This window comes from Phaeoacremonium minimum (assembly GCF_000392275.1).
Source record: "Phaeoacremonium minimum UCRPA7 unplaced genomic scaffold PA7_03_scaffold_44, whole genome shotgun sequence".
Classification (NCBI taxonomy): Eukaryota; Fungi; Ascomycota; class Sordariomycetes; order Togniniales; family Togniniaceae; genus Phaeoacremonium; species Phaeoacremonium minimum.
Window position 1 is genome coordinate 183,605 of NW_006920951.1, and position 13,209 is coordinate 196,813.

At 50.1% G+C, this 13,209-nt stretch overlaps 3 protein-coding genes across 3 annotated transcripts; 2 read left to right on the top strand and 1 right to left on the bottom strand.

The window, feature by feature from the left end:
- Positions 1-857, bottom strand: UCRPA7_846 (putative snare domain protein; the record flags this gene model as incomplete). Its single annotated transcript, XM_007913437.1, has 2 exons — positions 1-516; positions 570-857. The coding sequence occupies 2 exons, from the start codon at positions 855-857 to the stop codon at positions 1-3; spliced, it is 804 nt and encodes a 267-aa protein (XP_007911628.1).
- A 1,348-nt stretch (positions 858-2,205) lies between these two features.
- Positions 2,206-3,275, top strand: UCRPA7_847 (putative nuclear envelope protein; the record flags this gene model as incomplete). The annotated part of the gene is made up of 2 exons (XM_007913438.1): positions 2,206-2,295; positions 2,346-3,275. 2 exons carry the CDS (start codon positions 2,206-2,208, stop codon positions 3,273-3,275), a joined length of 1,020 nt encoding a protein of 339 aa, XP_007911629.1.
- Positions 3,276-3,981: 706 nt separating this feature from the next.
- On the top strand, positions 3,982-5,470 carry UCRPA7_848 (putative sucrase ferredoxin domain-containing protein; the record flags this gene model as incomplete). The annotated part of the gene is made up of 4 exons (XM_007913439.1): positions 3,982-4,690; positions 4,745-4,963; positions 5,056-5,297; positions 5,447-5,470. 4 exons carry the CDS (start codon positions 3,982-3,984, stop codon positions 5,468-5,470), a joined length of 1,194 nt encoding a protein of 397 aa, XP_007911630.1.
- Positions 5,471-13,209: the final 7,739 nt, after the last annotated feature.

Here is a 13,209-nt window from a genome sequence, read left to right on the forward strand (position 1 = left end):
CTACCCGAGGAAGATGGCCAGCAGGATAATCGTGAGAATCACCGCCAGGATCAGGAGCAGACAGCATGCCTTGCTCCGAGCATTCCTCTGATACCGTGCTGCCGCCCGTAACTCGTAGTCCGCACCTCGGGTGTCCGTCCGGACGTTCTCGACATTATCGGCAATGCTGTCCAACTGCTCGCCTTGCTCGGTTACGATCGTCGCAACTTGCTGGAACAGCACGTTGAGATCGCCAACACCCTGCTCGATATTGCGAATCTCCTCTTCTCGTTCGACGATCAGTGCATCTTGGAAGTCCACCTCATCCTGCGGGGCGAGCCGGGCAAGCTCCTGTTGTTGTTGTTGCTCTAAGCTCTCTGCTGGGACCGCCGCTCCGCCTTCCTCGTCAATCGCCGCACGCGCAGCTGATACGGAGGCTCGCTGCTTCTCAAGAGCTTGCCGCTGGAGATTCTGGAACTCGGACAAGGAAGATTGGAACTCGCGCGAGAGCTTCTGTTGCTTGTACTTTTGCGTCGGCTAATAGAAGTAGTTAGCCTCCCCTCTTTGTATATCCCACCAGAGTATCATACCGTAACGTCTTCCCATGTCTGGATCTTCTTGACACCCTCGCCGACCTCCTTGAACAGGTCGCGCGATTCCTCTAGCAAGTCATGCACGCGCTCCCGTACTCTAGCGGTGTCTCTCCGGGTTCCGAGGTGTCCAATCTCTGTCTGAAGTCGTGAAACGTTGCCGGTGATTGTGAAGAGCTTGTTCATCAAGTCTTGCGATAAGCGCTCAAACTCCGGGTCATCGGAGTACTCGGTGTTGTTGCCCCGTCGCGGCTGCGACTCAAGGGACGATAGCTGGTCGAACGACATCTTGAGCGGTAATGCACAGTTGAATCCCTCAATGAATGATTGTACGCCGAGCAGATGGGAAATGATTGAAAGAGTGAAAATAGATCGCTGAGGATCAAGTGCTTGTGATGTCCGCAACCTTGAAACTGAACTGCCCCGGGGACCGCTAATCGGCTGCCTTGCTAGGATGGATGGTGGCTGAGGTGACGGCAGCAGCAGCAAGCAGGCAGGTACGTAACAACCTGGCGAGGGGAAAAGGCACAGGCTCCACACACACACCACCTCGCCGAGCTTCCCACGTGATGCAGCCACACTTCCCCTACAAGGATGCCTTTTGGGCGCCGCGTTTCTACCGCGACGGGACCATTTTTATATTTACAACAAACGTCAGAGAATCTGCATTACACCAAGAGCTTTCCCTCTCTTTCGACAATGCCCAGCAACGATGGCCCCAGCACCAGTCAGGCGAGCTCCTTATAAGGACTTTCTACAGCCTGCGCTGCACAGACGTTTCTCAACAGCAGCTGCTATCCTGCTAGGAATAGCTTATGTGCAGGCTCTATTTCTTGGAAATCATAACTGTAAGTGTTTGCCATAGCTCCTCAAGAGCTGATGCTGACTTCTGCTGGTAGCTCTCTGGTTCTGGTTTCCCATTGGCCCCGCCGGCATTCGAACCGGCTTCCTTTTTCTCTGCAGCCTCTTCATCATTATCCTTCGAATCGCCCAGTATCATGTGGGGTTGCGAATCTCCGACTCGGCCTGCCAAACCTTTATGCAGAATGCCCTAAAGTCCCAAACCCTCGAGGCGCTTGTATCATATGGCTTGTCAAGCTGGCTATTCAGCCAAATCGGCCTGTGGTCGTTGGACAAGGAGAGCAACTTAAGCTGGATTCTATACAGCAGCGGGGATAGGGCGAGGCTGAACGAGAAACCTCTGTTCTTCACAACACACTTCGTCCTACTTGGCTTTGTTCAAGGCGCATACCATGTGCTGGTGGATCGAGACAGACTTACCCTCGGATCGGTGAAGGCCACTAAGGAGCTCACGGAAGCAGGCGGTAACAGTGCGAATCCGCTGAAACGCTTTGCCGAGCAAACGCCGTTTCTCGTACTCCCGGCGCTCACCTATTCGCTCGTTGCGATTGCTACAAGTCTCTTCTTCTACCCTCTACTCATTCGACCATTCGCATGGAGGACTGCTCTTACTTTCTTCCGCCCTTTTTACAGCCTTCCAAAGACCAACATGCTACCGGCTTCGATGCCTTTCACCATCATAGTTCTGGGCAGATGTCTCTGGTTGAGCTTCTTGTTATGCTTCTCTTGGTTGGCGGCAAACATCGCTTTCTCTATACTCATTGTTAAAGAGCCAATGAAGAATGGCAAGCCCCTGACCTCTGAATCGAAAGACCCCAATGGTAGTCTTCTGAATGGCTTGAAGAGCAAGAAGCTCTCAATCAAGGTATGGTGCTTTCCCCTTACATCCGCATACGTCACAGCTGATCGATAAAGTGTTTTGCTATGTGGGAGCTCGCCATTATCTCGCGCGACTTTGATGTGCGTCGGAAGGCAATTTACGAGGATCTTGAGCGGAAGGACGGGCCGATGTGGTCGCAAGTCTATGCCATTTGTCTCAACACAATCAAAAATATTGAGTTCAGAGTCGACAATTACGGAAAGGCTCCTGCAGAAGCTACCGCATCTGCAGCACCGTCCACAGATGTCCAAGCACCAACTCAGCGGGTCACCCAACCTTTGAGGAATGAGGATGTTCTAATACCGGCCTCGAAACGGAAATCGTTCCGTGGTGAGGTAGAGAAGGTTGTGAGTCAGGTTGTGACTTCCCCTGGGCAGCCCTCTCGCTTGAGTCCAATTGCGCAAAAGGCTGTGACGGATGTTAAGGGTACGCTATCCGCTATTAGGCAAGAGGTCACCGGATCGGGTGAAGCAGAAAGCCCATTCCAGATACAAATGCGCAAGCTCATAGCCTCGCCTGTTGGTTGGGCGTTCCGGCAGGAATTTGGAAGGAGACTCACTGCAGCGGTTCTGGGCGGCCCTTATGGAGAGCCTAGCCTTTACATTAATGCAGCAACCGCACTGACTCAATTGTCTGTGCAAAGTTTGACAGAGGACAGGTACGGAAATGTTCAGAGGGATGTGTCAAGCATCATTCGAACATTTACGGCTACAATAAAAAAGCTGGAAGCCTTCAAGGCGAGCTTCCCGGCCCACTGGACGGACGTGGGTGGCTCTAGGGAAGCCCCCGAGGTGGATCTGATCTTGGAGGCTCTGAAACTGGGTCTCAACCAGCTCATTACCGAGTTTGGTCCGTATAGCAAGGACTTGAGACTGAGCCTGACGGACATGCGGCTCGCTAGGGAAGCCGTTGGAGTGGCCAGTCACGAGGTGGTCAAGCAGCAAGAGATGAGCCAGATCCGATAGTATGAGGAGAAGGACTTCTTGAGCTGGCTAGACAGCATGTGACGATATTTGTATGCATACCATAGATCATGTCTGGGGATCGGCAAGGTTCAGGCTTCATAGAGACGGCCACCAGCCCAAATGGGATTTAAAAGTTCTAATACGATGCTTTACTGTCTCATGAGACTTATCAATATTCAACCTGGTTGTTTCCCGCCGTAGCAAACGTATGTGATGGATGCTTTGTGATACGAACATAGCTCTGCTCAGAGCTGAAATCTATATCCTGGCCTTGCTGTTTTTCCATCTATCACTCTTATATGTGTAACTCTTTTATACAACCTGGGGAGCTGTCCCTGCTTTTTTGTTCTTTGTCTAACCTTTCCGTGCATTTGGTCTTGACTGAGGACTGTGTAGGCGGGCACTAAATTAGTGGTGTGTGACCTCATATGCCACTCTCATTGGGCTAGGGAGTGGACCGCCAATCTTAGCGTGGCCGCCTCATCAGCTCCAGCTCGTTCCGGCTCAAAAGCAACTCCTTCCCTCCATCCCCATCGCACTTGGTTCGACTCCTGCGCACCAAAGGTCCTTGCGGGATGCTGTCAATGGAAGCGCAGAGCTTCTAGGGTGACAAGATGCTCCTTGCCTCTCACAACAGGCTTCACAGCACGCCTCCGCGGCTTGGAGACCGATCTGCTGAGCGCAGATCTGTATAGCTAGCATCATCATGTCTACCCGCCTAGTCTTCCGTATCATCTACAGGAGTGTCTACACCCTCCTCTGCTTCATCCTTCTCGTCCTCATACTCGTCACTCCCGGCGATGCGATCCGGCAAGCGCTACCTAAGCAGGCATACCACATCGTCATCATATCTGCCGCCTACATCGGTACAGTCCTTGTTGTTGGCTTCATCTACGCGGCGCGACTCTTCGTCAATCGCTCCATCCTGTCCTCCATACCCAAGTCATGGATCCCAATCGAGAAGGGCGATGTCAACAAACAAGTTCGCAAAATGATTGCCGCAAGTCTCAGCCGGAGTGCCGCTATCGCCTTCGAGTCTCGCCCGCGCGACACCTCCACGATCATGCCGGTCGATGTGGAGCCCGAGTATGAGGAGAAGGTGAAGGAGAATGGACATACAAAGCCGCATAAGAAGTCGCTGCATATGCTTAGGTTGAAGAAAACGGCCACGATGGAGGATGAATTGGGCATTACTCTGCCTCCACACAAGGCGGTTTGGGGAGAGATTGAGCATTTTGGATGGGCATCGCCGAACTCGCCTGATTTGCCCAACTTGCAGTACTCTACCGTCATCTCGGAACTGCCAAACTTGATCGAGGCGAAGGCTCTTACTCTGGCCCCGCCAGATCCGGAGTCTCTGGCTGATCCGCCCCTATTGGATCGCGAGGCTGTGGCTCTGCTGCAGAGGCCGGAGAGTATGGGACTGCGAGGTTATCTCACGCATTTGGCTGAGCTTGGGGTGTTGACAGCGTCACCTGCTGTCAGCGACTTCGTCTGCATGTACGAGTATGCGCGCTACTCCACACGACCCATCTCTATGGCGCGGTTCCGGGAACTGATGCACTTGTTCGCCGAGGTTCTGCGTGGAATGGAGAGCTTGGATCCCGCTGTTTTGAATCCTGTGGACGAGGATGATGCATCTTCAGAAAGCGACATTGACGATAATGCTCCACTTCAGACGAATCCGGGTACTCCGCGAAGCCAACGCAGTCAACATAGCTTCAGGAGTCAGCACAGTCTTGCGTCGGAGACCGGGAGCTCGAACAGTAGTGGATCACAGATTCGCCGACGGCCGCCTATGATAGCTCGCAATTCGTCGCAGAATACGTGGGCGCAGTATCGCACCGCACCGACAACGCCGAGAAGCAAGAGGACTGCGATATCGCGGACGTCCAGCGCGAACAGCTTTGCGCAGACACGGCATCCGTATCCCGCCAGTGCTTCATCCAGCTCGAGCACTCACTCTGGCTCTGGCGGGTCTGTCATTCGTCTGGCGGATCGAGCGGGGCCTGGCGAACTGCCGTATGTGCTTAGGCTGACGGATACGTACCATGATCAGCCGTTGGGCTGAGGGAGATGAATTACGAGATCACGATCCAGCCGGTTTTGGCCGTTGTTGTATAAAAGTTTTTGTTAAGTATATATTGTCTAATGCTAATACATTCTTGAAGGCCGTGGTCCGATTGCGCCTGTGATCGCTTTAAAAATGCATGGTGCTGTGGAATCATGGAGACAGCAAGAATGATAGCGACTGGGTGGTCGAAGCTGGTGCAACAAAACTCGATCAAAATCCCGTGCTGGTTGGGTTGATGGCGTAAGGCTTCCCGCAGTGACTTTTTGTTTCGATGCCTTCCGTTTTTGTCCTTCAAACGCCAGTCACGAAAATCAAGCACTTACTCTCCACCACCTAGAGCCCGGCTGCATACAGTCCTCACGACCGACCAAAACCAGTTCCGACTCAGTCCGTCACCGACAACCAAGCATCCCAGCGTTGACTGTGACTTAGCCAGACTACCTAACCCTATCTGGACGATACCGCGGTGGTAGTTGCGATGCACCATTAACGCTTTGGACTCGAAGCACACTAGCACGATGTTGTGGGGTTGCTGCACGTGGCACCACGGATCCAGTGCGTGCCTGATACACCTAGTTGTGGGAACACAAAGCGAGGCATGCTATCTTGCACAGCAAGCGTCAGCGCAGGAATGCCTTCACTGATGCTATGAACAGTATAGCCGATGGAAGCTCTCAGTGCACGCCCACCAAGGTCAATGACGGGCGTGGGTGTGCCGTTTATGATAGCGACTGCTGACGGGATTGGTATCGTCAAGGCGACGTTCCGACCCAGATGGATGAGGCTTGCACTATCGTCAAAGCAGGGTGCATAGGATTGGTTGTTGTTGTTGTTGTATCTGATGGTATTGGCCAGCACTCAGGATGTTGTCGCATCCGGACAAGGAGCGATAAAACGACGAGAAAAGATAAAGAGAGGAGCTTGTGCAGTGACACTTGCATACTGTTGTTGAGGTGTTGTGACAAGACGGCAATAGGAAATACGTGCTTGGATGTCGACGAGATGGAATCTGAACCGCATCAGAACTGATGGACGACGGAAAGAAGCGAACATCCTTACCATTTTTTGCCGGCATCATGCATCACAAGTCCAGTGTACGAAGGCCGAATGTCGACAATGAGCCTATCTCGGTTCGAATCTCGAGACTCAGCCTCCGAAATGGTTAGCCACCGATGTGATGGCGCTGTTGACTCTCGTGTTGCGTTCTGCCCGGTTGTTGGGATGTCCACCGATGAGGGTCACAGGGCCGTCTCTTGCCTGGTCTCTCATGAAGCTCTGCAGGCGCTGTCGCTGCATGCCGTGGGGATCGACCGCTGAGGCGCGGGGTAGAGGAACATGTCTGACAATACAGAGGGTTAGCAAGGCGGCTGGAAGCTATGGCAGACGACAGAGTTGCAGATAGGACACCAAGGAGGAATGACGTGGGGGGGATTTACCGACCCAGCGACAACTGACTCGGTCGAGGGCGCATCCATGATAAGAAGCCGAGTAATAAGACGCTCGGGGAGGCAAGAAGTTGTACTTGGAAGGAAAAGAATTAAAGCACGAGGAACTGGCAGTCCACCACGAGAAGATCCTCAGTCCGCCAGATGGCAGCTTATTATATACATGTTAGAAACCAGAAGTGCTACGGTCTGAACCGTTCCCATCGTGCTTCAGGGGCACTAGACACAAACTAGACACACGTTTGTGTATCTAGTTCACTCGTCAAAGTAATGAGGCTCCAAATCTCAGTTGGGCTGCACGCCCTAGCTCCGTTCCGGTATGGCCCTTATGCGCCGGTTGCCTTCCCACGTTCTCCACCCTTCTAAAGAGCAATACCTGCGGTGGTTCGGAAAAAGGCGAACCATTGTGAGGCTCAATTGTCAGTATCTGTCCTTGCGCCCTGCAACCAATTTCCTAGCTATCTCACTTCGATGTCTGCTTCAATTGGCATTACCCGCCATACTTACAACAAGTAGGAGACTTTTCAAGCCGTTTGTGGTAGAACTAGATGATATAGATACAGTATTTCTTTGCTTAATGTTCATAGTATCGTTAAAGCGGTTTATATGAAGCCTTTGACCTTCTATAGCTCTATCGACACGCCTCATAGCAACGGAGCCGTAGATGTCTGCTTGACCTCATACAAGAACTTTGCCTTCTTGTGATGAATCTGATGATGGGTTCCCGTGCTGGGCGTGGGGTTGCCCTAATTAGCAGCGCGAAGGAACGCCACGCCTTATTGGAAATCTTTTGCAGTTCTTCCTTTACAGGTGCCCCCGCCACATCTTATTAGATGGTCTAGGTGCTGAGACGTGTGAGAACCGGGCATCAGAGGAGGAGCGCATCAGAGGGCTCTCGGAGGGCTTAAGAGACCAGCACCTGAGTTATGGTGCCCGCTAGCCGGGGTGCAGCTGCCTGACAGGGGCCCCATGCCTGGCATGGTGGTCACGACAGGGTTTAGATGGTGCTTCCTTCGGTTGGGTGTGGTTGGTTGCCCCCTCCCTTCCGAAGGACCCATGGGGCAAGATCAGTTACCCCTTCCGTTATTCCTCGTGGTAGGTAAGTGCAGGGTGTACACCTTGGGCTTGGCCGAGGTACCTACCATGTAGATATTCCTCAGTCGGCTCCTCGATTGTAGGTTCCACCAAGCATGCCCCTTTTGCATCATCGGACAGATGCCACGAAGATCAATCGACTCGGTTGGGATGCTGACTGGTCTGAATTGCAAGACCAGGTCGGCATCTCAGCAACGACACCGATTAATTGGCTCGTCGGCATACGCAGGCTTTGAAAACTTTTGACTTGGCCACGGATTGTGCTTTCTCAGTGGTGCACATGATATATGTACATGAAGGCTTCATGGGCTCACTGCACACTCCAAAACTTGTTCCGGATAATTCACTGCCACATCATCATGCTTGATCCATGACTACCTGAGAAAAGCATCATTTGAAATCGTGGCTGGTCATGCCACCATTCCAATCATTTCACTTTTCTAGACATATCAAGGCATAGAACATAGATCATATGGCTGCCTAGGGATCTCTTACGGGTTCGTCCCACTAGTCGCGGTCAGGATTAGTTCCAACTGATTGGAGATGAGCGGTACTTCCGTAGGTCAGTTGAATCTGACCTGACATTCACTCTACCTACTCCTCGCCCGCAGATGACGTTCCTCGTAAGGCTGATCAGCAAAGTAAACAGTTTGCGGGCTCGTTCGATTGCAGGACAGGAAAAGAAATCCTCCGTGGAAACTTGGACAGCGTAGGGTCTACCCTGGGCGGCAATACTGCAATCCTCAGGTTTGCATGACGGATTTCATGGATCCGCTCGCTTCATAGCGGTACTCTGGAGGTTCTCATGTACTGTTCTGCCACACTAACAATCTTAATACTTTGAAATCACCGACGCTCAATAACAAGAGGTATGATACCTATTAATATCTCGAAGATTGTGTGTACTGCTATAGTCCTAACAACCTCTATAAAGGTAGCAAATCCTTGGTGAAGAGGTTATGCCACCCCTGCCAAACTCACATTTGATATCCTAGCAGAGGAGTCGATCAGTGCCCTCAAGTAAAAAGATTAGGTGTGAATGTGTGAGCCACCATGGTTAGAGCCTGGTTCATAACCGGACGGAATACTTGTTTAGTACATTCATATTTACTCTTCTATTTAGTTACTCGATGAATTTTTTGGGTCCTGGCATACATTCCGCCTTTTCAGAGTTTTGAGTTTTCTGCAATCCACAGTGGTCCCCAGATACCTTGAACAAGAGATCGTTTCATGACCGCCTGATGCTTCCCACATCCGCGAGAGACACGACGATTCAGCCTGGCTTCGAGCTATCTCAAGGGTCTACGTCAATATCTCTACACCGAGTATGATTTTGCAGTCTGACAATCCAATGTGACTGGTTGATATACTCTCTCATCATCGGCCAGTGCGTGCAGACAGACGCGGCGTTGAAGGCAGCAGATTTCATGTCTCTTGTAAGTGCTTTTTTGATGTCCGACAGCCGGAAGAATGGTCTTGTAAACAATAATCCGCTCATTCCCTTCACGTGAACCAAAACCGTGTCGGAGTACATTTCGGAAAGTTTGGGACATCGATGATTCATAGTCGTGTTTGACGTGATCTAGATGGTTTGTCTGGGATCTCGTAGAAGAGTTCGTGTCTCGTTTTTCGGTTATCGCCCCCATTGTTTGGCATTCGGCAGGCAACGCGTACTTCGATCACGAACCCTTGACAATATACCCGCTCCAAGCAAAAAAACCATCATGGCCCATGTTATCGATATAAAAACAGGTCTTTCATGGTATTATAGATTTTCATTACTCCGTAGTCTTAGAACTAACGGATGTTGTGACGCCATATCTTTTCCGGCATGTCATTTTACGAGCTGCAGACCCAGGATCGTAGTATATGAATCTAGCCATGTACGAGAAGGTTTCAATTCTGGGCAATCCTTGGTTTTCGTCTTGGTGATTAGGAAACCCTGAAGATGTGTCGGCCAAAATATTGCGATCACAGGTGATCTCAGGCACGTCCCAGATGGCGAATGTAAAGCACTGTCTCTGTGAGCCTCTGTGGCTGTTATTCAAGCTGTTCTGTTGGCGTTGTCATCCTTAACGTTTTGTATCGATCCAAGACCTCAAGTCAGGTAAAATGTATCGACAGTCTACCGCAATGTTGAAATTCGAGACACTGCGTTATGTAGAGCCCGGTTGCCCGGAACAAATGAATGAAAAGTCATTCCGTAAATGCCATCTTTTGCTTTTTCGAAGTTCCCCCTTTTCGAATCTTGTGTCCTCGGCCACCCTAGGCAATATTGCGGCCATCTCCACTACTTCCGTTTACTTGGGACTTCATACCAGAGGCACTCGTAGACAGAGGCGCATTTTACCAGTCGCGATCTTGGAAATCGGACTTGACTCTTGCGCAAAGCGTTTATGGAACAGGCGCAATTTAGATGAAACAGATTGCTCGGGTATCGTTTTCTTCTTACCCCCCATAGACGGACAATGCTTCCGCATCGTGAAATCGATCACGAAGCCAATAAAGAATCTGTGACACGTCACAGAAATTGACCATTTGGGACGCAGAGGCGAAGTAATCATGATTGACGATCATTCAACCTTCGAAATTCCGATCCATAAATATGTTGTCGACAAATCGGCCTCGTTCCAGCCATCAGATGAGCAGCCTGGTGAAATGTCATCATGTGCAAGCATCTCCTGTGATGAAGAGAAAAGCGCGACCACTGGTGGCTTCCGAAATGCTAGTCTTCATCGCTAACTGAGGAGCATCATAGTTTTAACCGACTTGCTGGTTTTTGGAACTTCTTGAGCGGTCAATCACACCGGTTCCGACTTCGCATGCCGCTCAATAATGCTTTAACTTGGGGTTCGCGTTGATGACTTGTGATTGCCTTGTGTGGTGTGCCAAATAGGGATTCGACCTCGATATGAGATCTTATGAGAAGCTGAATATTATCTCGCAAGGCATGACTTCATTGTCTCCTAGTATTCTACTACTAGCAGCATAGGAAACGAAAGTTTGATCAGGTGAAGAGACTTGAACTGTGTGTGATTGGATTGAAATCTCTGAAATCTCGCAAAGCAGGAGAATTACTGTCGAAGATGGAATGGCTGTATAGAAAGGCACTGAAAAGTGGTCGATCAACAAGCTAAAATCGGATCGGGGGGAGGGAATTTCATGCTGTGGTGAGGCTCTGTTACTGTTACTGCAGTTCGCCAAATGGCGAACCGTTCTCGCCGCTCCGCCCGGCCTTCCAAAAGGCAACAAAACAACAAGATGACAAGTCATCCAGTAATTGCCCTTGCGGGGTGCTCTTTGGTCACAAGTATGCAGCCACTGCTAAGGCAGGCGCATGAGGGATTTTTCTCTCTTTCATTAAGGCCGAACCTCCGCAAATTACCTGAGACAAGGCTCTGATGGTAATGCTTCGGCCCAACCGGCGGAGGTTTTTGAAACTTCACGCGAGAAATTTGAGGAAAACCTGCTTCACCGCTCTTCAAAAGCGGCGGGCTAACCGCGACTGACTTTTTATATTTCTATCATAAGCTACTTTCTATATGAAGCCTACAGGGGAAGACGCAGGGCGTAACATGAGACATTGCTTTTGCTTCGAGTCATCATTCATGACATGCTCTGGGTTGCATTGATCGTGACCAGTCAACCTATTGGAATGAATTGAGACCATCTCCCAGGCATTGGTGCTGCATTGTCACCACTTGCACTGCAATGATGAATGTGAATCCCACCCGAATCCTCTTCGTGCTTTCAACCAGAAATCCTTAGTTGCTGTCGTTATGCAATTTTTCGTCGCAAACTCAGTAGGCGTCTTATCAATCATGAAGGGTTGGTTACTCAAGCACATCTTATGATGCTAAGGACATTGATGATAAGATCAACGTGATTGGTGGACTGTCCGCATTTGATAAGCCAGCCTTGTCTCACACTCAAACTCCGTTGTTGTGACTCTCGGTGACGGACCCAATATCAAAACAACGTCCCGACCCTTGCCAAGAAACAAAGCAGAGCACTCATTTTCTCGTAGGTCCAAGTCAATTCAAAGAAGGCTTAACCTAAAGTAAGATGTAATTAAGGCGTTAACCCCAAGGCAATAGCAATGTGGAAGTGATTTCTGCATGCTGGTTTGATTTACTGAGGCTAGATATTGTTCCCTCAGAGAAACGTTGACCAATCCTTTGTCCAACATAAGAAGTTCGTAAGGTTGAACCAAAACACCTAGCTCACTCGTTGTACGGTGAGCCTGAGTGCGCTGGCTAGCTATTGTCGAGGGCGCCGTGGTCACGACTTTGTCTCCCAGCTAGGCTAGGATTTCGATGCGGGGACAATGTGTGGAGGCCGCACTCCAACGGGCCCCAAGACTAGAGGCTAGGAAAAATACGAGACGACATGCTCCAAATCTGGTAGAAGTTTCTAGTAGTAGGCTTGTACAGAAAACAATGGGGCAATCCCAGGAGGAGGAGACGCGCGATGACTGGTTGGCTCGACTAAAGTGCATTACTGCATTCATTCCTCAACGCCGACCTCTCTGTTTGTCGTCTCCTCTTCTCTCAATTAGTAAAAATGATGACATATTCATCTCTGAAACTTCACCTATATAATCTAGAATATGCGCAGAAATCTGGCTGATACTGCCACCAAATATTCAAAAAAAAATAATATGCAATCCATGTCTACAAAGAGCTGCGCTGGAAGTAGTGAGAGTAGGATTAGCGCCTCCCACAGTGTCTACTGTGAATAGCGAACCAATCAGAGTGGGCCAGTCTGCCGAATGCAGAAGTCAGGGAAAAGCGTAGTCCAGGTACCCTCTGCTAATATGGTGGAGCTAAATGAAGTAGGTCCGCAATTCATCCATCAGTCGACTGATCAGGTCAACTTGACGACATTAGCCGGTCGCATTAAACAGCATGCAAGGAGTATCAGTCTACATGATATCTGGATAGCGAGTTCCATTGTTTGGTCCCATCAAGAAACTTTCCCGACCGACATATAGATACAAGCCGCATTTTGTCACCTGCGGCCACCACTAGCATGAGTTTATATTTTCACAACCTACGAACTCTTGCGGCTATTTGACGGATATATTAATAAGTTCTATCACCATGTCGTAGAAGACTGATATCTTGAATTCGGGAAGAGAGCTTCGTCAGAATTAGATATCTAAGTAGTATGACAGTTGCTTGACGGATTGTGAGATCTGACATTTATCAGCGCATGACTTCATTGGACATATTATTTTGGGAAAGCCTAGATTCTTCATTGGTCGCCTGCATGTGCTCCGCAATGCCATCATGTCGTTCCGTGGCCCTGTATATGCAAC